This window comes from Babylonia areolata, chromosome 19 (genome assembly GCF_041734735.1).
Source record: "Babylonia areolata isolate BAREFJ2019XMU chromosome 19, ASM4173473v1, whole genome shotgun sequence".
Lineage (NCBI taxonomy): Eukaryota > Metazoa > Mollusca > Gastropoda > Neogastropoda > Buccinidae > Babylonia > Babylonia areolata.
The window spans coordinates 27,611,281-27,638,545 of NC_134894.1; the positions used below are offsets into that span (position 1 = coordinate 27,611,281).

General features: G+C 37.7%; 1 protein-coding gene across 30 annotated transcripts in view; it reads left to right on the forward strand.

Annotated features, from left to right (window-relative positions):
- The window catches only part of LOC143293573 (uncharacterized), a 128,386-nt gene that overhangs the window by 21,215 nt on the left and 79,906 nt on the right, over positions 1–27,265 (forward strand). Inside the window, exons 4-5 of one of the 30 annotated variants that reach the window (XR_013056787.1) lie at positions 17,255–18,597; positions 20,401–20,534. The exons of 17 other annotated variants lie outside the window; for them this stretch is intronic. Coding sequence is in view for 10 of the 13 variants with exons in the window: in XM_076604566.1 (XP_076460681.1) it covers positions 5,356–5,573 (218 nt within the window). In the remaining 3 variants the exon portion in view is untranslated. 12 more of the 30 variants (XR_013056786.1, XM_076604583.1, XM_076604579.1 and 9 more) reach the window with 12 other exon arrangements.

Consider the following 27,265-nt stretch of genomic DNA (forward strand, 5'->3'; position numbering starts at 1 on the left):
TCATTGTTTCTTGCAGTGATGGCTGCTGAGTCTCAGCTTGGGGAGTCATGGATAACAAGTCATCACTGGGAAAGAAAAAAGTCTGACTCCTTAGCAGCAGAGTATAGCCGTCGGTACAGAGCACGTATCAAACATGACCCAGCCAGGCTGTATCATTACAAGATAAAGTATAAAGAAAGGAATGATCGCCGCAGAATGAAAAGACAGCAAAATCAAAGTGGGAAGATAACATGCTCACAGTAGTTAAGATTGTTTGTTGCAGGACAGTATCTTGCTCTCAGACCAAGAGATAGGTAGCCCTTCATAAAATGGGTTTTCTCCTGACACTGGTGACAAAGAAGGAAGTTTGTGCTTTATAATGCTGATATAAAATATTTTCAGAAATGACAAAAAAGCAATAACACAACATGAGACAATGTTTGGTTAACACAGAGTGAATGGTTTCAGGAACAGTAAAATCGCTGTAGCTCCAGTGAATATTTGTAACATAAAAAGGCTGACTTGTCTTTTCAGTGCTACCTGAAGGACAAGGGGCCAGACTTTTACCAAGGACGAGGTCAGAGCCTGGAAGGAAACAAACATTGGCAGAAAAAAGCCGCAGCTACAGAGAGCGATTAAAACAAAATCCCCAGAAATACCTGGAGTACAAAAAGAGAGATGCATTGAGGAAAAGACGCAAAAAGTTGTTGGAGAGTGGAATAGCTGTTGAAGATCTGATCAAATTCCAGAGTCATTACTTATCTTCTTGAATGTGATACCCTATACATATTCTGTGAATTGGACTTGGAGACTTTTTCCTTACTTTAAAAAAAAAATAAAAAAATCTTTTTCTCATCATCACACTGCTCTTTATCAGTAGTCAGTGTGGATTGTGTGTAGAATTAAAAAACTCAGCTTATGACTGCAGCAGTTGACTGTTACAAAGAATGTTGCGTGTTTTTATTGTCACCCGTTGTTAATGGCTGCTGGAGTGAAACTTGATTGCTATGTAAAGACTGCATATCTGAACATTTTTATTTTCATCCATTTATCTCAGTTTGGATGGAAATTGTTAAGCATATTCTTTTCCAAGAGGTCTGAGTTTCTGTTTATAAATTTTGTTTTGTGGAGCAAACTGTAGAAATTGGCAGTTTGTCTTCTTTTATATATATATATATATATATATATGTGTGTGTGTGTGTGTGTGTGTATTATGCTGATTAAGGTTTCGGTTGCTGATATGCATAACAAATCAGACATTGTTTTTCAACTTTATGAACTGTGGGAAGAGCTCAGTGGAGGTGGAAATGAGACAATTTGGGTGCCACATTGAGCATTCTTATTTTCAAGCCAGAAAATGAAAATCATTCTTTATTCCTCCTTTATATCTTTAATTTGTTGAAATTTTTGCACTTAAGAAAACACAGTTTGCAGTTCTCCTGAAATCCCACGTTTCATCTGCATGGTTACTGGTCAGTGTGGACATTTTATCTAAGGTCATCCTTCAAATTGAGATTTCTCTGAGAGAAATGAAATAGAATGCTCCTCACCTCAGCCATATTTTTGTCTAATGATAATCTATGAAATTTTCATGATCGAGGTGAAACACGTTAAATCACTGTTAATATTGTATTGTATTTGTAGTCTTCGTATAGCTTAAAGATTTGTAAAGTATCATTATTACAACTATTTCAGCATGGCAGGAGGAGTATGGGCAGTGCTATCAGAGGTTGGATGAAGGCCGCAGACGTCAGAAAGATGCAGAAAGAAAACGCTTATACTACAGGCGTCTGAAAGAGGATCCAGAAAAACGGCGTTTGTACAACATACGGAAAGCAATGGAACGCAGACGTAGAGAGGAAAGAAAGCGACAAGTGCAAATATTTTATAACAATGTGTGAACATTTAAGAGGCATTCAGTTTTCACCTTGTGAGACCCTCTGGTAGTTTATACCAGCTTTGAAAATACTTACAACGAAAGTTTATGCCAGACACACACCAAGTTGTATGCTTGCGAGGCATCTGTGGCATGTTTCATCAGCACATCTTTGTCAAGACAGTGAAAGTTGTTTTTTTGATCAAGACGTTCACATGAGATTGCATGGTTAAACAGGGGTCTGCTGACAAGAGTGCATTGAAACCATTTGATGGAGTAATATTGAGCACTTCTGTCCCTTTTTTTTCCCACTTTCATTTTACAGCCTCTCTCTCTCTCTCTCTCTCTCTCTCTCTCTCTCTCTCTTTCTTTTAAAAAGGAAAAATTCCCCCTTGTCCTTGCATTTTCAGAGAGGATGTGTTTGGATTGGTAGGAGGGGTGGAGAAGGGTTGCCAGACCAGATAGAAATATAATACATTTAATTTTGCATAGCCATTCACTTATTTTTCTTACAAAGTCAGTCCATGCGTTTACTTTCACACTCTGGGAAGTTGCCCTTACTGAATTGGTCCTTTTTTTTTTCCTTTTTTTTTTAATACTTTATTTATTATAACTGACCTTTTAGTATTAATTTGGTTTCTGTTTGGTTTTAATAATATTCAGTCCTGAAATGGCTTCTTTGCAGTCAGCTGGGCTAAAAGCAACATGATTTATGTTTAATGGCTGTGCTTGCTTATGGTTGATGTGAAACAAGGGTACAGAACAGGGTCACTAATGTTGATCATATTCCAAAAAACCTGGAATTACTGGAAGCAAATTTTATGTGTTTGTGAGCTTTCAGTTGCAGTTGAGGTGCGGAAGGGAAGGGTTTTGTGCCATCACAGATGTATTGTGTTAATTTGAAGAATATTTTGTTTTATGTGCCATCAGCTGCTGCAAAATGTGGTCACCTTCTTTTTTTATAATCTTTTGGTATGGGATTGATCTGTGAGATTATTTAAATCACTGTGATATGTGTATGGAAAGATCATTTTGCCACTTATAAGAGGAGAATAAGTGGAGGGATATGGGGCTTTGTGGCTTGGGAAGGGTCGCAGAAGCAAAGGTTATGTTTATCATGTCGAGAGGTATGTAAAATCAGTATGAAAATAAATGCATATGTGGGTGGCTGTCCATGTGGAAGAAAGGAAAGCAATTTTCATTGAAATATTATGCATTGCAGAGTTTTAATAGAACTGTTAGTGGAGATTTTACTGCTTGTATTATTCATGGCGGTTCAGTAGTCAGATCAGAAATCCTGTGCAGAAAGTTTATCTTCTTCACGCTATCTATTTCTGTTTTATTTTGTTACTTTTGATCATTATTGCATTGTAAAATTAAGTAGTATGTGAATTACAGGTTTACTTTTGAATTGGCGCAAATAATTGTTCACTTGTCGAGATTGGGAATTGGAAGTATTTATTTTAGTTGTCAAACATTCACTGATTCAGTGGCAGAAAAATTCCCATTTCCACATTTAGAGAATAAAAATACATCACCAGAGATGTTGCTTTGAGTTTTCTCTCAGTGCAGTGTCCCTTTCTGTTGGTCTGTGTTTGGTGTTTGTGTATTGTGAATTCATGTATAAAATATGAAGTAAAAGAAAATGATATACTTTATTTTAAACAGTTAAAAATAGAAATCAGTGAATGTTTGCTTTGTTGCTGAATAATGGAAGGCTCACATTTGCCTGCATTTGTCTCTGTCTTTCTGTCTCTTTGTGTCTCTGCATGTTTCTTTGTCTGTCTGTTGTTTACCCTCTCCTGTCAGTTTGTCTCTCTCTCTCTCTGTGTTTCTCTGAGTCTCATTTTTTTCTGTATAGCTGTCCTGGAAAACAGGCCTGTTGCTTTTGCATTACTTTAATCAGTTCTTGGGGGCATAAAATAAGTCAGTGTCACAAAATACCTTTCTTTTTTTTTTGCCTTTTTTCCATACCCTTCTCTCCCTCATTTTTTCATTCATTCTCACTTTTTGTCTGTCTGTCAAGATAAGCAACACATTTTAAACTTTATCCATTAAAAATAGGATTCCAGCTTGTACTATTGTACATGTTTATAAAGTAACCATACTTTCACACAGTACATTCTTGTACAAAGTACAGTGTGGTTGGCCAGTTGTTCACATCAGACAGCACCTCAGAAACAAGGCAAATTGCATTGAATTACATTGATGATCAAAGAACACACATGCTATTGAAAGAAATGGAAGTTTACTATTTTAATGGCTCACTGAAATTAACTCTTGTGGAAAAGACAATGTAATAGTTTTGATACTGGAGACTTGAGGAGATACAAACACTCTACATTAGTTGGTGTTTTATCTTATGTAGAAGCATACAGTTGGGTCAACAGCAAAGTTAGAGCTGTATGATCAATGGTTTCTCCATTGCAGTAGGAACCATGGAATATACAGCTTAGTCTTTTTGTGAAGGACTGACTCTTAAACTAGAAGGCAAGATTTCACTGGCACTTTGTTTTGCAGCCTTGGGGGCTAGTTAGCCTTTAGGAGCATCCCAACACCAGTTATCCTAAAACCCTCTTGGCCGAGAGAGTGGGGATGCAAGACACTATCATCAGATTCTAGCCCAGATAGTCTGGACAGCAGTTGCTTCCTCGGCTGTTCTAATGGTCGTAGTCAGACACGACTAGCAATCATACTACTAAAAAAAAAAAAAAAAAAAAACCCAGCCAACAAGAAAGTCCCCATGTCAGGGCTGAAAACGCATTAAACAAATTTTGTACACACAAGATTGAAAAAGTTAGTGAATCAGAAGCATCACACAAACAAAATGATTGAATTAAAGATCAAAATGAAGTGTGCTCCAAACCATGCAAACGGTAAAGACTTGCAGACATGGAAACTTCTGTAAGTTTTTGCTCTCAGCTGTGATTTTTGGAAACATAAGCTGTGGTAGAGCTTGTACTTTTCTTCACTCGAGCAGATTTGAACATGTGACTTTTTGTGTTAAGGGATTGATACGTTATTGCTAATAACTTGCTAATGGCAGAACTTGATCTTAAGACACAAACGTAGAAAGAAAAACTTTACCCTTTGCATAACCCACAACTTTCCCTCTGAAACTAAAACTACCTGATGTATATACCTAGTAGGGAAGAGGTTGAAAATTATTGACAGGCAATGAAAAGAAAAACCACTAAAAAAAAACAAAAAAAAACAAAAAAACACCCCAAAACACCCCAGCACACTGCCATTATTGTCACACGTCCCTCACCAGTTCTTATAGCTACATTGTCCTCCTTTCCATGTCCAGTTTCATTGATATGGGTGTTTACTTTAAATTTGGGAGTGTATAAATATGGGACACGCACATTTTAATGCTTTACCATGTAAGCGTTTTAAGAATTAAAAGTAACAGACTGAAATTCATTAGCTCATTAGTTTCAAATCCTTGGGTAGGAAGGGACATTTTCAGGAGAGAGCTGTTTTTGTTTTATTTCCAGCCCGGTACAAACAGAAGAAGCGAGAGGAAAACCGTCGGTACTATCAGCGATTGAAGCAGGACCCAGAGCGCTACAGACGAGTCAGAAGAAAGTTTGCAGCAACCCAGAATGCTCCAGCAGTAGGAGAACCTAGTCGAGACACACTCAGCCACTTAGACAGGATCAATCCAGATGTGATTTTCCAGAACTTTCAGCTGTGTGAAGAGGAAGATTGCTAGAAAAAGTGAAAAATTCGTTCAAGATGGACAACTGAAAATTGAGAGGAGGTTGAGGGGTATCAATGTTAATCTATCAGGATGGAATGAATTGATCTGTATATCTTCTTTTCCTTTTTGTTTGTGCTAGTGTGATCCAAACTCTGAAGGATATTCTTGCAGTTCATATCAGGCCATGAGGAGGAAACTATTCATTTTCACTGTGTTCAACAAGAAAACATCCACTGTCCACAAAACTATCTCTGTCGTGCCCCTTTTGTGGCAGGGTCAGGATATTATTGGACCGCACTAAAAATTGAGAATTGGCCTTCAGACTATTCTGATTACTCCAAATTTCCTGATTTGTGCCGCAAACTGTAGAAGTTAACAAGAGTTTGAGCATTTTCAAATTTATTGTTGTTCTGTTCAACTTCATGGTTGTTATTTATAATCTTGAAATATTATTTATATAATTTTGAAATATTCAGCATAGTTTTTAAAATAATCACCAGGGGAGAGAGTTAAGAGTCACATGAACATGTTTTGATCATTGATGGAGACAGTAGACGATAAAATAAAAAAACACTTTTTTCCCTTCTAATTCTGTGTTCTTTTGTTGTTGCTGCTGCTGTAGTTGTTGATTAGAGTTTGTCAAGTAAATGTCTTGTGATTTTTGGATACTTTATTATGGTTTTTTATTTGTTGTTGTTGTTGTTTTTCTTTTTTTTCTTTCTTTTTTTTGTTGTTTTTTTTGTGGGTGCTTTTCTCAGTTGATTTTATTTCTTTTATTTTTCTTTTCTTTTTTTTTTCTTTGTGTATTTGCTTTTAGATTGAACGAGTTACTTGTGAAAGTTTTCTTATCCTATTCATTCTAAATCTTGTAGTGTGTTGACATATGTGGCTGGAATAGATGTTTCACCATTCCCTTCAAAGAAATTGGATAAGGGGGAAAAAAAATTAGTACACCATTCCCTTCAAAGAATGTGGATAAGAAAAAAAATTCAAACGAGAGATCAGAAATTGATAAAATATTGCTTGAAAATCGTGGCTAACATCATCATATGCCAGCAGAAGAGGTTGTTGACCAGTGAAACAAAGTGCCTTTGAGAAAAGTTTGAGAGTGTCATGTTTTGTGGTACACATCATTTTGCATTGCTGTGCAAGTCAGCACTGTAGGATAATTGGCATATATTTGTGTTACCCAGATAGATTCAAATACTGTAATTCCTGTTGAGTTCATTATTTATGTACAGTCACTCTGCCTATGAAAGATCAGTGCTCCCACCATTTTTTTTACTTCACCAAAACCTGAACTGTTTAGTACACTAAACAAACAGCTTGATCTTACAGAAACAGAAACCTCTAAAGGATCAATATACAAATCTGTGTGTAACGAAAACATAAGCCAGACAAACATAGTATGATTTTATTATGTGCAGAGAGGGGAGGGAATAGTTTGTCATAAAAAAAAAAAAAAAAAAAAAAAAACAACTTAGGCCAGACAAATATACTTGTATGTAGAGAGGAGAGGAGGGAATACTAAGCTGGTGCTCTCTACTTGCAGTGTTGTGGCGATGGGGCAACAGCAAGAGAGACGAGGGCACCAGGCAGACATATTGGCAGAAAGTAGTCCAGGACCCCGTGAAGCATGAGCGCTATAAGGCAGCTCTGAGGGAACGAATGAGGCGGCTCAGAGCAAAGCGAAACAAGGCAAAACTTAACGCTCACAGACACCACACTGGACTGTGAACTTGTTGCAGGCATGCACTTAGATGTTTATAAATGAGTGACTTGAAAGGAAAAAAAAGGAATAGATGAAGTTGTCAACACAAGTAACTGATTATGTTGGGTTTTTTTTTTTTATTAAGGTAAAATGCCCATGTGCACAGTGCTTAAAACAGGACTGCTTCATTGATAATGATTATGATGCTAAATTTGTTTTTAAGTGAATAATCAAAAACATTTTTTGCTGCTGTTCGTGATGTTTGTCCATGAAAATAAAACAAAACAAAAAAGCAACCTTCATTCTCATTTACTGTACATTGTTATATTGGATTTAAAAGCAGTCTGAAAATGTAGGAGGTAATGTCCCAGCAAGCTGAAAAACATTTTCAGCAGTGAACTTGACCAAGACTAAGGAACATTTGTGTGTGTTGCATCTGTATGTGTCAAAAGTTAGTGAAATGTAGAGTGGTGTATGTCTGTGGTATTTAAGCGGCGTCTTTTTTTCCCCCTCCCCACATGAGAATCCTCATCAAGTTTGGTGTGCTACTTGGTAACTGCCAGGGGAATGCTTGTGTATGGGAATGGCTGAGCAATGCATGTGATGATGGGATGGATAGGTCAGAAGAGAGGATGGAGTTTGTCATGTGGTTTTTCTTCCTGTGTTGTCACACACACACACACACACACTCGTTCTCTTTCTCAGGCATGCATTTTGTGACGACACTTGGCTGTACTGGTACTTTGCTAATTTTTTAGCACTGGAACAGCGGAATCACGAGAAAGGAATGAGAGGGCTAAACAAACATGGACATTAAAGAGAGATTTTTATTCCTTAATTTTGAACTTTCTGCTTTGCATTTTATCTTTTTTCTATTCCTGTCCAAATACTACTGGTACACGTTACGATATACCTGTATATAAAATGTGCTACTCTTTGAAAAGATATATTTGTGTGTGTATTCTAGAGAAATTCAGAAAAAAGGGTCTCTCTAAATGCTTTTGACAGTGTAATTTCATCAGTTCCTGTTCTGTAGAATTATGTGGAAGGGAAACGATTGTGAGTCTGATTTGGATGTTCTGTTTCCTGATTTTTTTTTTCCTTTGTGGATGCTTGTTCATTTAATTTATGTGTCATTGAGTGTATACATGTATGCACACATTCGTTGTGACAGATTGCCATTACTTGTGCGTGTCAGTTTCAATGTGTATGCCCGTGTCAATGTGTGTGTGTTTATTATTTTTCTTCCTATTCTTCTCTATCTTTTCTTTCCTTTCATACCTTCCCTTTTTTGCAATCAAAATATTCAAAGCAACAAGTTCTGTAATTTGTGACAGTGGATGTGATCCTGTGTCACTGGTTCAAATCAACTTAATAAATCAAACCCCATTATTGAAAACAGGCATCACTATCTTCCCTACCCTGTTACCTTTCATCTTTGACTGCTGGCAGCTCTAGCTCTTGTCGATCAGATGATGCTGGGGTATCCATTTGTCCATTCACGCATTTGAATAGGCACAAGTTTCTTCCCTATGCCTATGTTACTTTATTTATTTATTTATTTATTATAATTTTTTTATAACTAAGGATGCGTCAGTTAAATTCACTCTGTTTCTCCCTCTTGCTCTCTTTTTGTGCGCATGTGCCAACTCTGTCTTTCTGTCTGAATCAGTCATTGACTCATTAATTTAGTATGGCCTGTATTGTGGACAAGAAGACTACTATTGCTTTGTCACTGGTATGTACAGCTGTGAACCATTGCAGCAACATGTCCAAAAACATTTGGAGTCACAGCTGGTGACTAGACAAATGAAAATTGAACAAAAGAAACTGTGTTCATAAACACTGTATACACATCGATGAAGTTGAGTGCAGTACTCAGACAAGCAGAAGGTGCTTGTTCAACAAAAACATAAGCTTGAAAATGTCTCTTGGATGCATGTCATTGTCTGTCCTGTGAGGAGAATGGAACGTGTCGTACAGATGAGAGGCTTGTCGTACAGATGAGAGGCTTGGTGAGGGTCATTTATTTGGAGCAGTTGTTGAAATGATACACATACATTAAACAGTTGGTTTTACTGAGTTAACTTCTGTGCTAATGGGCTTGTGTTCTCACTTGCGTCTTGTGTGGTCTGTCTGTTGCCCTGTTTTTCACTCTTTTTCCTTTCTTTTTTTTGTTTGTCTTGTCTGCTCTGTCTGTGTGTCTGTTTCTCTCTCTCTCTCTCTCTCTCTCTCTCTTCTGTGCTTGCATCATTCTGACTGACCTTTTGGATTCTTCATTTAGAAACCAAACACTTTTTTCTGGTTTATGGCCAGAAAGACACATTCATTTTCTCATTATTGTGTTTCGGTGTTCAGTGTCATCGCTGGAATATTTCGGTTAGCTAAATCAGATTTGCGAGTCCATAAAGCTGCAGTGTTACTAATCAAAAGACTTCACCACAAAATTTCATAATTTGATAAAGAAGTTGAAGAATTGTTTATGCGCTGTGAAGATGTTTCACCAAAAATTGATACGCATTCTCTCTTGTGCTTGTCTCCCTCCTCCCTCCCATCTGTTGGTTTGTCTCCATTCTGTGTTTCTCACTGATTCTGTTATATATTCTGTTTGTCTCTCATTTTGTCTCCATGTCTTTCTTTGAATCTTTCCCCTACTACTCATCTTCTCCAGTGCACAGTTCCAATTGAGGTTTCCCATTCTCAGTTTTCACAAGTTTCTTCTGCTGATCATCTCATACCAATCTCTTAACAGTTATTAAGTTACTGAATAAATTTCATTAAGGTGCGCGCGCGCGCACACACACACACACACACACACACAAATCATGCTTGTGTGCAGGCATGAATTTTTACATACACCCCAGCAAATATGTTGGCTCTTCTGAATAGTGCACATGAATAATAGCAGTTTATTGATTTCAGTGGCCTTAGTACTTGTCATATCTGCATCTTGTTTTCTTGTCACTTGTGTCTCAAACAGATCATTGGCTCATTGAATGCAAACGGTAATGATAGTAGTTGAGATGCTGGCAAATTTGTTATCAGTGGGTTCTGGATGCATGGCAGTGTTGTGGCAAGTATTGACTTTCAGCAGTTGCACCAGTAACTCTTTCCAGCATAATGCTTCAGATATTGTGATATATATGCAGTTGATACTGATGCATAAAATTCATCTCATACAGGTGGCTCAAGGATAGAATTGAATCAAAATAAATTTTGGTATAAGAAGATTTAAAGCAGATTGTTTCATCTAAAAATAATGAAGAATAGGCACATTCGCACACTCACTCACACACACACAAACACACACACATGACAAGATTACATGCACTCAGATTCACAAGTTCAGCCATTCCTTGAACTTTAAACCTTTATTGAATTTAAACGGATTATATGTATTGGAATTAAGTGTCTCACTCCCCTGCATTTTCAACATACGTGGTTGCAACTTACATCACAATAGGTTTGAAAATACACTGGAATACATTCAACATAAGTTGATAAGCACATTTCGCATTTCTGACCAATACTTCTGTTTCATTACATATACATCGATCAACACATGCAGAATTTACTTTTCCCCAGAACCTTGTGTTTTATATGCAGACAGCACTGTAACTTGATTTCCACAACTTCTGTTGTTGTAAATTGGCAGTGTGTAAAGCATTATACTTCATAAGGATAGGGAAATAGATGAAGGCTATGGGTTGAAAACAAATTTCCTTTAATCAGTGATAAGCCCGTAGTTGAGCAACCTTTGAAAAGTCTGCTTTACTGTTTCAAGTCATCATTCTGTACTTTCCATGGTGAGGCCCCTGCTACCATTCATTCCTTCATCTCCCTGTCCTCAGACTATGTCTTGTGTCTTGCAGACCCTCGCAGACAAAATGCAGCAAGACAGAAGCAGCAACAATACAACAAGCAGTACTGGCAGCGGCTCAAGGCTGACCCTGAGCGCTACGCAAGAAGAATTGAATACATCCGAGAAGTCAACAGGAAAGTCAGGATGCGCAAAAAACTCCGGATGTACCTAAACACGCAACAGTGATCTTCAAGTTCAGATTCCTCTGCACTTTTGTTTACATGGTCATGAGCTTGTGAAAGCGGTGGTTGTGGACAGAGCTGAGATTATTCATTCTTAGAAAGCGTGGCCCTTGTATATGACCGTGGAATTTCTTACCATCTTTCATTTTGTTATAGTTTCATTTTGGATGAAACTGAAATTATTATTTTGTCTCTGGTTGTTTTTTTTTTATGCTTTGACTTCTGAAAACTGTTAGATGATCATGCTGATTGAGATGCCAGCCTTGCACATACGTACATCTATGACTGCATTTTGGGAATAAAGATGATAATTCTGCTTTTTTTCTGAATACCGGTTTCTGCAGGAGAGGGTGAATCATAATGTATCAATCACTTGTGTTTGAAAATTGGAATTGCAAAAATCTTTTGTGAACTTGTAACTGGAATTGCACATCTTGGGCATGGTTCCATGTTTAGCTTTTGTTACTCTGCACAAAGGCCATGGTTTCAGGTTCAGCTTATGAAGTTATGTACAAAGGTGCATGGACTGTGCACGTGACTGGTGTCTATTCTGTTTGCAAGTTTTTTGGCAGAACATTTTTTTTCCCCTCCAGTATTAACATTTATTCAAATTATTATGTTGGGTTCGCAACTTCTTTACCTTGTTGCAATTTCCTTATTTCAAAACAAACAAAAGCTTCATTTTCAAATCGGGTTTCATTCATGCTTTCCCTGGAATGGAAAGAAAGTATTTCTGATAAGTTCCTATTTGCTGTCCGTCCTTCATTTTTATCCCTCCCATCCGACCCCCATCCCCTCACTATCTCTGTCTGTCAGTCTCTCTCTCTTGCTCTTGCTCTCTCTTTCTCTCTCTTGTGTCTTATCTTTACACATTAAGCTGGAGTTTATTATTATAACCAGGGACACATACTCCCATACCTCCCTGACCTCTCAAGTACTAAATAATGTATGCTGTGCATGGACTTCTTTTCTCATATCTGAGACTTGGCCTTTAAGATTCAAACCTGAGACGTCTTCTTGAAATGCATTAAGAGTGTGCTCAGTGCTTGATAGCCAGCCATTCACAAAAGGTATTTATTGAATGCATTATCACTGTAATTTCTGCAAAGATAGGTACACTGAGAGAGACAGATTTCACACGCATGCACATGTGCGCGCGCACACACACACACGCACACAAGTGTGAAGAACTTGTGCATGGTAGACTTTTCTCAGGAAAAAAACACTTGTATTTTTTGTTCTTGAAACTGGCAAGAGAAGAAATACTCAGACTCTTCACAGTTGCAAAAATCAAGACTACGTTAAGCAGCATGGCGCTCATGGCATTGACTCCTTGTTATGTCCTTGCACTTGCAGTGAGGATGATGAGTAAGATACGACAACGCAGAGAGGAAAAACGTCGCTACGACCAGCAATACTGGGCCCGCCTGAAAGCCAACCCTGAGCGCTATGCAGTGAGACTGGCCAGGATGAGAGAAAAGAGTAAACAGGCCAGGGAGCGCAGCAAGAGTAGAACTCACCTGGATAGCGGAAACCACCGCTGACCTTGTGTGTGGTCTGCCATGATATGCTGCCTCAAGCAGTAAATGAAACCTGTGTGAGAAGGAATTGTTTAAAAAAGAAAAAAAAAAGGGGGGGAAATGGGAATGGGGTCAGGAATTGTTTGAAGTAATGATAAAAATAATGATAAAAAGAGGAGTGGGTTTAAGATCAGAGGGTAATTTTCATCTTTGAAGAGGAACTGTTCTTGTGAAGAATAGCATTGAAATTTGGTTTTTGTTTTCCCCTGCAGTTCCTTTTGGAACATCAGAATATAAGTGCATTTACAAAATCCAGGAAACCAGTTTTGTCATTTATTTTTTTCCCAGGTGCAAGTCTGGAACTGTATGTATGGTATATTTAAATAACAACCAGTGTCTTTGTCATTCTCAATGAGTCAGTGTCACCATGTAATGTACAGAAATGTTCTGCGTTTTAATTTTGATTTTAAGACAAGCCAGCGTGCACATTCTCATTGACTCACTTGTGTAAACAAAGTGAGTCTATGTTTTAACCCGGTGTTCGGTTGTCTGTGTGTGTGTGTCTGTGTGTCTGTGGTAAACTTTAACATTACCATTTTCTCTGCAAATACTTTGTCAGTTGACACCAAATTAGGCATAGAAATAGGAAAAATCCAGTTCTTTCCAGTCATCTTGTTTAAAACAATATTGCACCTCTGGGATGGGCACAAAAAAATAAAAAATGAAGCCTAATTATGCAAACTGCATTTACTGTTATATTTATATTTTTTGTATTCTCTAAACTTGGCACTTTGATCTGATATTCTGACCCAACAACAAGAGCAGTCATTATTATAATTTTTTGTTCAAACAGGAACTTCTTTTGTTAAGCATGGAAGTTTTATTTATTTTGCAAACGTTTTGGTGCAGATAGTAAAAAAGGGAAATTACTCTGTAATTAATGCTAGGGGACTTAATTCGCTTTAAACTGATCTTTCTCATCTTAAACATTACATTTTGAAATTATACTCAATACATAAAAAGCTTGGATTTTTTTTTTAAAGTGTATCACAAGTGAGTCTTGAAGGCCTTGCCTCTCTTGTTTTCACTCATGTAACAATTGACTTGAAATCAAGTTGCTTTGACAGAGAATGGGTGAGAGATTTACAAACTTATCAGTCAATAAAGTTTCATTGTTTTTTTTGGTTTTTGTTTTTTTACCGTTCAGTTTTAACAGTGTAAGCATGTGTGGTGAGATGTGGACAAACTTTGATTTGATATTTGTTATTGATTATAATTCCAACTCGCATACTCTTTTTCTATACCTTGCTTTTGATGCCATCATGCATGCACACACTCGCGCTCACACACATACTCATATATGTATGAACAGAGAGGGGGAAGTGGTGTTCAGAGCTGCAATATTTTTGTAATGATATATTTTGTAATTCATTCTTTGTTTTGTTTTCACTGTGACATGTTCATGGTTGCTTGGACAATAGTCATTCCCCATCCTCACCCCAACACTGCTTTAAACAGGAAAGGAAATAACTGCATTGTCTGTTCCATTCTCAGTAGCTGTCACCTCTCTGTCTCTTCAGCCATACCAAACCTAGCAAAGCCTGGGATGGATCATATAACTTAAAGTATAAGAAATCGTTAGGTACTTTATTGTCTTCAGTATAACTTTCACACTTACTCTGTTAGTCTATATCAAGTGTGTTGACTTTGAATTTTAATTTACCCATGTTATTTCAATTCAATGATGGGTTATAAAAATGATAAACTTATACTACATGTGTAGACTTAGATATACTGATGATAATGTTTCCAGAATATTTATTGAATATGAAAAGGATAGTTGGATAATTAAAGTAGAAATTTAGGGTGTGATGTTGTGGGACAGGTCAGGTTTTGGGATGTGAGAAGGCAAGAAAGGTAAAGGAGAGGAATAAGGGGACTAATGGGATGGGTTGGACTCTGACAGGGTGGGGGTGGGGGATGGGTACACCACACAAATGAAACAAAGAACAGTGACACTACCAAAATACCTGCAGAATGCATAGCTAAAAAGATGTATGACTAGAAAGTATAGTGGGCCATAAAATCGTACATGTCTCTTTCAGAACTGATGGCTCAAGAACGCCGAGAGAAGCGTCGCGAGTATGATCGACAACGTTGGCTCAAGTTGAAGCAAAACCCCGAGGTTTATGCCAAGAGAAAAGAAGCCACTAGGAAGCACCTCAGGAATTTTAGACTGCGGCGCAAGCTGCAAGGTTATGGGAACCCACAGTGGAACTCTTAGAGGAGAAGCTGACTTCTTTTCCTGGGCAAGAAGCTGACTTTTTCTTTAGGCAGTCTTCTCTCCCCATCCTGACCACCCACCATCTCCACACGCACTTTTTAATGAGACAAGCTGCAGTTGTTGCTGAACAATTATTCAGTTGGAAAGTTTAGAAAATTATGACAATTTTAGAGAAGTAAGATGAGTGCATGAAACGAACAGCGAGAGTGATTTGTCTTCTGTGTTGGTTTTCTTCTGAGGGAACACAGATTTGACTCATTGCTGTGAAGTATCATTGGGAAGGAATATTTTTCTGAAATCATCAGAAACTGCTGTTAGTGGACTTCAGATGCATGGAAACTGCAAACCATAGAAAATAGAAAGTCATTGAAAGTGGTTATGACTCCCAAAACCCTTTCAATCTTCAGATGCTGACAGTTTGTTTTTATATAAGAGAAAAATGTGCTGCAGTCACATTATTGCTTAGGAGTGACATTGCTCTCTTTCTTTTGTTGTTTGTTTGTTTATTTTTTGATGTAGCTTATTTGGATGACAAAATTACAGAAGTTTTGGAGGTTTCATTTATGTATTAGATGCTTCAAAGTTAGCTTTTGTCTATATACCACCTTTTGTGATATTCCGTTCTTCTAGTTAGGAGTTCTGCAGAACATCAGTAGTTGTCATCAGCCACCACCAATTGTACACAACTAGGTACTTTAAAAATTTTTTAAAAAAACAACCAAAAACAAAAAAACAACAACAGTAATTAAAACAACAAAAACAATGTTAACAAACTAAGTACAGTGTGAATGGTTACTGTGCAGAAAAACAGTGACATAGCAACATGCATCGCTTTGCCATCTCTGGGGAAACCGTGCTCAAGACATGGTACTCTTCATGTTCCTGCATGTGTGGCATTCCATGATGTAGAACCTTTGCAACAAATGCGGTGAAGCTGACATTTGTGTCTATTATGCCCAGAAATGTTTGTCACAGTGGACAGTTATGATAGATGAAGGAAGGCAAAACATGCTGCAGGTTCAGGTAGCAAATGATGGATCACAAGTTCTGCTGTCAGTCTGTGAAGAGAACCAATGGAAATTGGGAGGGGTGATCTGCCTCTGAACATTGGGGGGGGGGGGGGGGGGGGGGGTTAAAAAAAGAGAAACGTATATATATACATTGATAATGGGGTTTTTGGTTTTTGGTGTTTGTCGTTTTTTTAAGAAAGAAAGGAGGTTGTCATTTGCTAGAGTACAACTTAGTTACTTGTCTTTATCTATTCAGTTCTTGGTGATATGTTTTAAAATAAAATCTTGTAATTATACACTGCAAAATGCGCCACAAGCCGAAGAAATTTCTTGTCTCTTTCAGTCATACAAAGACTGGCCAATCATCAGCGCTGGTTGAGGCTGAAGCAAAACCCTGAGCAGCTTGCTAGGAGGAGGGAAATCAACAAATTAAACAACCGCAAGTACCGACTGCGACGCAAGTGGAAGATGCAGCAACTGGGATTCCAGCAGTGATGCAATTGTTGTTATCTTTGGCAGCTGGACCGGGGGAAAAAAAAAAAAAAAAACTTACTACTTCACCAAGTCATGGAAAACAAGGACTTTCATGGTTACTTTGCCACTGCAAAGTTACCTGTTATCTGTGAAAAGCATTCAAACTTGACCTGGTAACTGAAGAACTCACAGGGCAACCTGGGTCATTCAAAGTACTGCATTCAAAGTACTGGCAAGGATACCTTATCAGTGTACAAAGACTTGAGAAGTTAAGTATGACATTGCCTGTTGACTAGAACATAAAAGCAGGCTTCTGTTAAGAATTTTTATATTTACGTCGAAAAAAAGAAAAAAAAAGAAAAGCATGAGCATCAGATCTAAAAAGAATGAAGAAAATAAAAGACTAATTGTGATACAAATTTGATTTGCAGGGTATTATTGTAAACATTAACTATCAACATTTCAGTATATGAGGAGGGAAGGGAAAAGTAATGGTAACCCAACACTTTGTCATCAGGCTTTTCTTGTCAAATGATCACACTCCAGGAAACCACAAGTTGTCAGGCTTTGGAATTAAATGACTCTTCAACCTTGAGAATATTTCTTCTTTTTTCTGGCACGGAGATGAGCCTGTGGCTTGTTTGTTTCAGAATGGGCCAAGAGAGAGCACAAAAAAGCCATCAGCAGGGAAACCAGCAGGCGACACTACTTAAAACTGAAGCAAGATCCACAGCGTTATGCCAGATGGAAAGAGTTAAGGAACATGAGAAAATTTAAACAACACAGCCAGTTTTGGCAGCACTGAGGAGAGAGAGAGAGAGAGTGCTTGTAGGACTTGGCACAAGTGCTCTGTTCACAGCAAAAAGATTTCAAAACTCAGTGCTGCATTCTTCCATTGCTTCAAAACTTTCAGAACAAATAAGTCAGTAGTAAAAAGTTAATGGGCAAAAAGACCATGTGATCAGAAGAGGGATGGTTTGAATAAGATTTTGGCATCAAGTTCGGTTTAAAAAAAAAAAAAAAAAATCCAAAAGTACTTTTTCTTTTCTTTTTTTTAATTTAAAAAAAATTTTTTTATTGGAACACAACATAGTGGAACAGTACTGACTTGATTAGTGATGTGGAAGAAATGGAGAGGTCAGGACAGAGTTGTGAAAATAGGGTTGGCTGGTTGGATGATTGTGAAAGCATGGACTTGGTGTAAACTTACACAGAACACCCACCCGAAGTGCTTCGCATTGTGCTTTAAACTTTTGTTGTTGTAAACTTTGTATGAAGTGGTTATCACAGAGGAAAAGAGAAAATGGCTTCTGTTTTTCAGTGAAAATATTGATTTGTTAGTTTCAAATTGCATCTCATGATCTGAAAGACATCTTTTAAAAGAACCCTACGGAGAACATCACTTCTAAATGTTTTCTCCTTTTAATGCTTATCTGTCTCAATCTGTCAGATTGCATATCATGATCTGAAACATTCTTTTATATAATTTAAGAGGACTGGTTATTTATACACAACCTGCTCCTGTGTACAGGGGTGTGTATTGGAGTTGGTTTGTCTGTATACGGCCACGTACATTTAGTTCTTGTCTTGAGTTTTGAATGCATGTGTGTATTGTTTTGGTGCTATGGTGACCTCTTGGAGTAGAAAGCGTTTTAGAATGTTGGACTGCATTAATTTTGTTTTGTTTTTTTCCTTCTTTTCTGTTTCCGTCTTTTGTGTTTCTCTTGGGAAGGTGTTTTTTTTTGGGGGGGGGGGGGGGGGGGGGTGCTGTTTACCCAGCTATGTTGACACTCCCTAAACAAGATTGCGTTCATGTTCATGCACTCACAGAGACACGCCCATCCACCTCACATGAGAGTTTATATATATGCACTCTTACATGGTCTGGTCTTTTTCTGTATGTGTGTGAGAGAGAGAGAAGACGAGGGTTGTGTATCATAGAATCAACACACAGAAGGGAATAATTCAGTTGTTTATGTGAAACATGAAAAAGGTCAGGAGTTCTTATCATGGTAATAACATACAATTTTGAATTAAATGATTGGATATTTGGTCTTGTACATGAAATTGATTACTGGATTTGGGATAAAACACTATTTAAAAAAAAAATCAGACTTGTTCACCTGAATGATGTCCTGCTTACTACATGTTTGGAAGTGGTATGATCAGCCTTGGAGTTTCCTACTCTGCATGTGAAATGAATATCCTTTGAGTATTACTTTGCCAATTGTCAGTTTTTCCCTGCTTCTCCGTGGCTTGCTTTTTTTTTTTTTTTTTTTTTTTTTTTTTTTGCGTGCGTTAGGACTATGAGTGTACTTAGCTTTTGAAACTTTAATATTGAAAAATCTTGGTGGTTTCATTGAGCATTCCTTTTCTCTCCTTTTATTTTGTGGTCATATTTTGAATTGATCCTACAGCTCTCTCTCTCTCTCTCTCTCTCTCTCTCTCTCTCTCTCTCTATATATATATATATATATATATATATTATATATATATATATATATATATATATATATATATATGAGAAAGTAGGATGAATAAATACATGGAACAAATAGGGCATGCGGAATGTGAAAAGAAAAATATTACCTCATTGAAAAAACAAGCAGTGCGTATTTCTCCGTCTGAAATGCCTGATGTTCAATAAACATGATTTCAAGATAAACCCTGCTTGTGTATGTGCTTGTGCACATGTGCGTGCATTCATGTGTGTATTCATGTGTCATTGTGTGTTGTTAACTGCAAACCAGTGGAAGCTTTACCTCACACTCATATTTTACATACATTTCTCTTTCCGGGGAGCTGCTGAGCAGCATTGTCAGTGTGAATGGAGTCATGAAACAGTAAAATTGATATTAATTAGAACTGTGACTGCTTAAAATTTAGGGAGATGATGACCATCTCTTTTCCCCCTCTCTCTCCCACTGCCTCTCAGCTTGGATGTGTGTAAAATGTTGTCATTGACTGTTCCACCATAACTTCTTGCATCATGAAAAAAAGAAAAGAAAAAAAGAAAGAAAGAAACAACAACAACAACAAAAACAACCCCAAAAGCAACAAAGGTGGTGTTCTCACCCAGAATGAAATGTCTTGGTCAACGTGGCTGACTGTTTGGATACTCCAGATGACTCTGTGATGAGCCAGTGGATTGTTGGACATGACACAGAACCAGAGGATCATCACTGCAAATTAAAACCTTTTGTTTAGCTTCACATCACCATTTTGTGTGAATCAACTGACTTCTATCATTAGCTGCCCTTCACCATCATTTTATGTGAATCGACTGACTGAATTTATCAGGTTTATGATCAGCAATGCCCTTTTGATTTTATGGAACTGACAAATACTAAATGCTGCAGATATTATATTTGAAGAAGGTATAGATAAGAGTGTATCCATATGTAGTTTTAATGACACTGATATTGGATGGACTAATGCACACACACACACACACACACACACAGAGGGACAGACGTGTTATGGAGGATTCCCAAGTAAGGCTCTGTCAGTATCACAAACAGGAAAGGCATTGTGTGTCATACCTGCTTGCAGTCTGTTGACCTATCGATAAAGACCGATTTCTTTATGGAAAAATAATGGGAAAATCAAGAGAAGCAACATATTTTTGTTTTTTTCTCTCAACTGCTGTTTCCTTGTCATGGACATACCGCTACATATTTTTGTTTGGGTTCCCCCCCCCCCATAATTTTTTTATATTTTTAAACCCCTCTTTTTTTGAACTCCTGTCTCCTTGTCATGGACGTACCCTGAAGAGTGGTTGCGGTGCATGTTGCAGAGGCACTGAATTATCAACAAGGGATGACGGATTCTCTCCAGAAATCCAGAGCTCAGAAACGGGAGTCGAACAAGAGGTACTGGGAAAAACTGAAGGAAGACCCGGTCCGTTTTGCGCGTTGGAAGGAGGCCAATGTGAGGAACAACCGGCTTTTCCGAATGAGAAAAAAGATGATGAACTGGCAAACCTTCAATGTGAAAGATAGTGGATTGTGACTGTCGCTGGTGCTGGTGGTTTTGAATCACTATCGAACTGGGATTTGTGGTATTGTCTCTGATATTATAAACATGGCGAATCAGGCAGTTTTGAGAAACATGAGTATGAAATGAATGTGTGGAAACTGAAGCAATACATATTTTAGAAGTAGTAATTTAGAAAATGTTAAAATAAATAAATTGGGTGCAGTTTTGTTGTCACTTTCTGTAACATGGCTGTTTTAGCAGAAGAGAGAAGTGTATGGCCATGAACAGAACAAAACGAACATCAGATTCTCGCAGTTGGATTACTCAATCCCAGTCTGCCATTCATTTTAGTTTTTACTTTCTTTTTATTTTATTTTATTTTTTTTAATATAAGTTGAGAACTGCCGTGCAATTGTATTAACAATAAATCCAGAAAAAAAAATTTGGTGTGGAGTGCAGTCTGAAAATGGGAGATGTTGGTGGTGTAGTGTGCAGGTTGTGTCACCTTCACATCCACCTTCTCTCATCCCTTCTCCCTCCCCTTGCCCTCCCTCCCATTTTTTCCCCACCTCCATCCCCACTCCTCTTCAGCAATTCATTCTTAAAGTTGGGCTGAGGCCTTGCTTCCCAACCCGCACCCCTCCCCACTCCCCCTCCCTTTCCTCATTGCTGCGGTTCACTACCCTATCATGTCCTACCGTCTAAAAATAGTCTTCTATTTTTCAATCAATACAACTTTTACAATGAAATATCTTGCCAGCTGAACATTATGTTCAACCTTTACAGCAGTAGAAAGCATGTCACTGGTTATAATTTGGCTTAGGGAGTGGGGAGATGGATGGATCCATTTGCATGAACTAAAGGCTAAAACCATGCTGAAATAATCCTTTTTGATATACTTTTTTCTTTTGGTCATGTGAAGTAGGAAGTGAATATGTGTGATGTTAGTTTACAGAAATTCTGAACAGTTTATGTAAAACTTTTATTTGTTGGATGAAACCATCCTACAGTCAAGTGATTTGATGTGTGTTTTTCTTCCACATATACCCCTTTTCTGATCCTCAGATATTATACTTGTGTGTATAAATGTGTGTGTGTGTGTGTGTGTGTGTGTAAATTATCTGATATTTGCTTAGAAGCTTTTTTGTGGTGGCATGTCTGAAAAGAAAGAAAAAACAAGAGCAGGAAGAAGATACTTTGAAAACCAAAACCTCATCTCCAGACACTTCTGGACTGATAGAAACTTCATATTACCCTTGGGCTGTATTGGAGCATGCTCAATGGATGTATTGGAGCATGCTCAATGGATGAAAAATACAATCTGCTCAACCAAAACTGTCAACTTGTGCTGTACCAAATCATTCATCTCTAAATTAATATTAAATTTTGTTGTTGTTTGGCTTTATCTAAACAGAACAAGTGGAAACATGTTTGCATGAAAAAAAAAAAAAAAAAAAAAGCATTTATGGTCAGATGGGTGTTAATTGATGACTTTGAAAGAAATGTAGCTGACAAGTTTAAAAACAGCTGGTGAACAGGTTGAATCTAGCACCATTTTGTCGGAAATATAACCATGTTGCTCAAATTCCATTTTTAGCATGGAAATATTGATGATAAATGTGCACACAGTCAATGTACTACTTTGAAAGTAAAAATAAACATCTCGCATATCCCATGTTACAAATTCAGATTTTGTTGATGTGAATGTACATATGGCCAACACACTTCTTTAAGTAGGGGGAAGGAAGCTATGTCATAAAGAACTGTTCCACATTCTAAAGTACACACAGACTTCTTGATGATATTAATGTTTATTTTAAGATAATGAACAAAGATCACAAATGTTGATTATCAAAAGAGCTTACTTATTTGATTTTTAAGACCATACAGCATTCATTTTCAAAACTGTACTTGCAGTATTATTTGAGACTAATAACCAAAGACAGAGAACTAAATATCAAAATCTGTGTAATTTTCTAATGAGATGTAAAGCACAAAAAGACCTGTGACCCTGGTGTAGCCACAGTTGAGCTGTGTGCCCTGACACTTGGCCTGTTTCCTTCCAGAACTGGAGACCTTCAGGCGCATGGAGGAACAGAAAAAACGGAGAAAGGAGGTAAACCGCCGATACCATGAGAAGATGAAGCGAGATCCACAGCGCTACGCTAGGAGACTGAAATCTATCGCTGAGAACAAAGCTTTGAAAAGTCTACATCACAAACCATCGGCGCCTCATCAGTGGCAGTAAAGGAACAATAAACCCTCATCTGCAAGAAAAAAACAAAACAAACAGCAACAACAGGTTGATTCATCATTGTTCATTCCATTCAGCCCTGGGTGAAACTCAAAATGGAAGTTATTGTCTTCAAGTGGATGGTCTTTTAAAACAAAAAATGTTGTTTTGTTGAGAAGAAGCATTTGTTAGCAGTCATTGCACATTTTTTAAAAGAGCTGTTAACACAGGATGTACTAATAGATAATTATTCACAATCACTTGAATTTAATGTCAAGTATTTGTTTTTATTACCACCAAAAATAATAACATAAAGAAAAGCTCATGAAATTGAGAGAGTTGTAGTGGCATGTTAAAATATATAGATTCTGGACATGATGTAACACATTAAAAAGATAATTCAGTTTATTATGATCATTGAATAAATGCTGACCCCTTACTTGAAATAAGGTCTTGTGTCTGACAGTTACTTTTCATTTTTACAATTGAATCAGTGGGAAGTTATGTTGCGCACTAAAAGCAATGTATTTGACTTGTTTTTGAGGCATACTTTTTATTGCAAAATTGTTTATGACGTTTTTCATACTTATGACAGTTCTAGTTTAACAAGAGTAGAAAAAAGTTTAGAATTGTGAGTTGAATATATCAGCTGTTGTATGCAACAAACCAGTTACATCCATGGGCTTTTGCTGCTTTCTATATTTGCTTTCTTCACCGGGGACAAAGCATTATTTGAAAGAACTGTCATTTTTTTCCTTGTTATCATGGACATACCACATTGGATAGTAGTCTTTTGTGGGATGGTTTTCCCTGGGATCATCTGCTAAATCATCACAGATAAATCATATACATGTACACCAAATGATGGCTGTTCTGTTGTTGCTTTTTGTGGATGTGATTTTTTTTCATGTCAGTTTGTGAACAAAAAGGAAAAGTAATTTGAAGCAAAATGAAATTGAGGAACTTAACTGCCACAACCAGTAAAGAAAGCACACAACAATGATTTTCAAATGGAGTATCTCACACTGCCTTTCCTCCTTTAACTTGAACACAGGGAACTGAAATTTGGTCAGTTAGAACTGATCTTTATTTAAACGAACCTGTTTGCACATGTCCATCTGCTGATCAAGTATAGCCCTTAAGAAGACCTGTGACCCTGGTGTGACCACAGTTGAGCTGTGTGCCCTGACACTTGGCCTCACTCTGTGACCTGTTTCCTTCCAGAACTGGCCGTCCTCCAGCGCATGGAGGAACAGAGAGAGCGGAAGAGGGAGATGAACCGCCGATACCATCAGAGGCTGAAGCAAGACCCACAGCGCTACGCTAGGAGACTGAAATCTATCGCTCTGAACAAAGCCATGAAAAACCTCCATTGGAATCCCCCTCAGCAACCACCACAGTGAATGGGGATTCGTCTGATCCCAGCATCCGTTAAATAAAACAAGTTTCTTCTGTCAGTGTTTGAATCGGTTCAGCTGTAGATGAAGCATGGAATTGAAAAGCAAGCTGCTATTAACAAGCTGACTGTGTTGAAACTAATGTCATTCCACAGGAAACACATTACTCATTTAAACATTTCATGAAAAAATATTTATTTTGAACGCCAGTGCATAAACATACCACAGGTTAGGTTGTCTCAACCTTCTAAACTTGTTGGCTGATGAGTGATCAGTCAGTGTTCGAGTGTTTTTATAATTCATAAGATACTTGTTCAGAACAAAAAAAATATCTAACTCAGGAAACTTGTTATTTGGTGTTGGGATTTGAAGCTTTTGGATGTCTGTTGTAAAAAGCTATGTTAAACAGAAACTTGATAAATTTGTTCACATTGTCATTACATAAATGTAATAGATTCTCACCTCTTGTTCATTATGGATTCTTGATTAGCACTGGCATTAAAAGTAAAAATGGATAAGCGCAGTAGCACTACGTGTACTGAAGAGGTTGGTTTGTTTCCGGACTCAAGGGAAAATCTAGATTTATTGCATGAAGATAAACAAAACGAAAAAAGGTGTAAATAGCAAATTTATCATATACTCCACTAATCCTTGCTGGTTCACAAATCCGCTTTTCTTCTTTTATGTTCATCAGACAGTGTGTCATCAAAGAAGCATCATTTTTGATCGATCACACTCTGCTTTTGTGAACTTTAACATTTTAACGTTCACATTGGGACTGGATAAGAGACAATATTGACTAGCTGTATTTGAGATGTTGACTGGAAATTGGATTCATTTAGTTGGTCATGATAGATATTATTATTTGGATGGATCAGAAGTAAGCTCGATTTCATCACTTTGCTTTTGTGAAGAGAATTGTGGGTTGGATGGGTGTGTCTAGGACTGCCTGCAGCTTCATTTCGTTTCCATACTCAGACAAGTATTAGTAATATTTTTATTTTTATTTTATTTTAAAGGAGGTTGTTAGATTTGTCATTTTTGTTGATGGAAAGCCTTTTTTGGGTTGTATGAATGGCTGTCAGCATTTTCACATGTGGATGGTGTGTTCAAGAATGGTGGCAAACTTGCCGATTTATGTTAGTGTTGGCACGCCTGTCGGAGCAGTTTTGGGCTAACTGTCAGCGCTGGTTGTTCTTACAGAGCGCAGAAGAGCTCAGAGCCGAGAAAGGAGCCGGCGGTACTACGAGCGATTGAAACAGGATCCCTATCGGTATGGTCGCAGAAAGGAGAGAATGAGACAGAGAGCTGCCACCCTCCGAAACCTGTGCAGCTTCAATGGACCTGACCTTTGCAATGGATAGTGTAGAGACTTGGAGAGCAGCCAGCCAGCGACCATCAGAAAATTGCACGGCCTCAGTGGACACATTAACTTTTGCTAAGGAAAGAGGGCAAGACACGCTACACTATAATCAGATTCTTTCTCAGATATTCGGGACAGCAGTTGCTTCCTCTGCTGTTCTGATGGTCATAGTTGGACACGACTGTCATACAGATGGTGGAAACTTACCGGCAGCTGGTTAAGTTGTAATGTACATTGATTGAGATACATATGTACACTTGGAGGAATCTGGTGAACAGTTCATCTGTATGGAGCCCCAATGGCTAATTACAGAGTTACAGGAGAAGAAAGATACCCAGACCTGGAGGGATCTGGTGAACGGTGGTTCTGTGCTGTGCCCCACTGATTCTTCACACAGTCAAGGGAGAATGAGAAGAACAGATATACACAAAACGTGTGTGCATGACTGTTGCATGCAGATCGTGACACATGATAGATTATCTTTCATGTGGCATGATCTGTGTAGGATGAATTAAAGATGTGGACAGAAAACAAAGTAAGGAAAAAAACAAAAACAAAAACAAACAAACCTGCAAAATTGAACAAAAATTCTGTATCTCCACAAATATGTGTGTTTGAGATGAATGGTGTAGATACAGAACAGTTGTGGTGGAACAGAGAACAAAAATTAGGCAATTGTTCATAATCTATAACAAGCATGTAATCTGTTCCTTTTCTTATATATATCCTTTCTGGACTCTCTGATTTTGAATCTTCTCCCACGCTTTCTTTGTTTCCCTCAGAGGTCAGGTTGGAAGTTGTGGATAGTACCAGGTATTCAAACTTGTGGAATGGAAAGTCTTTGTGGCTGTCTTCATTTCCCATTTTCGTTGTTTTTGTCTGAAAACTGACTTCTTTTCTTAATTCTAAAGAATCTATCCTTTTTTTTAAAAAATCTCCATTTAGACATGACCTTTAAAAGCTCGTATATGCTTTCCAAGTCTAGTTTTGTATTTTGGTTTTGCATCCGAGAGGTCAGGGTTAGTTTTTGGTGGTTTTTAATCTTTTTATTTTGGACCTAGTTGATGTAAATCAGGGTTACCTTTTCTTTTTAACTTCCTTGAGCTATAAAATATAATGGCACCAGAGGAATCCCTTGGACCTGAGTACTTTGTAGATGGTCATGGGTGAAGTTTGATTTTTTGATGGTATCACTGTGAGGTTAACAGTTTGGTGTGACAGCTTGGACATTTGTTGAAGAGAGGCTTGCTGATTTAGACCCTGTTGATTTAGTCATTTTGTAGTTTTGTTTTCTTTGTATCTAAGCTGCTGAGTTTGGAAGAAACTTTTGGCCTTGTACTTGATGATTGGTTTATTTTAAATTTGGCAAGGTTTGTGGGTTGTCTTTTCCAGCTGTGTGACAGCAGTTCCCACCTGTTCTGCCTTTTGGCCTTTATTTATACTATAGGGTATTATGTAGTAACCACCAGTTCCCACCCACCTTTCCCAACTGGGAGGACACTTGGCCACAACCATATCCTGTTATCAGGGAAGACAAAGAACTTACAAAATCACTATCAAGCTTTCAGTATCTGTGTTGTTTTAGCCCATACTATGAATTAGTATAACATCAAAAGACAAGGTAGAGTTGTGGCACTTGCGTCTCCAAAGCTGCTGATGTTTCTGCAGTAAGCACAGTTTATAACAGATT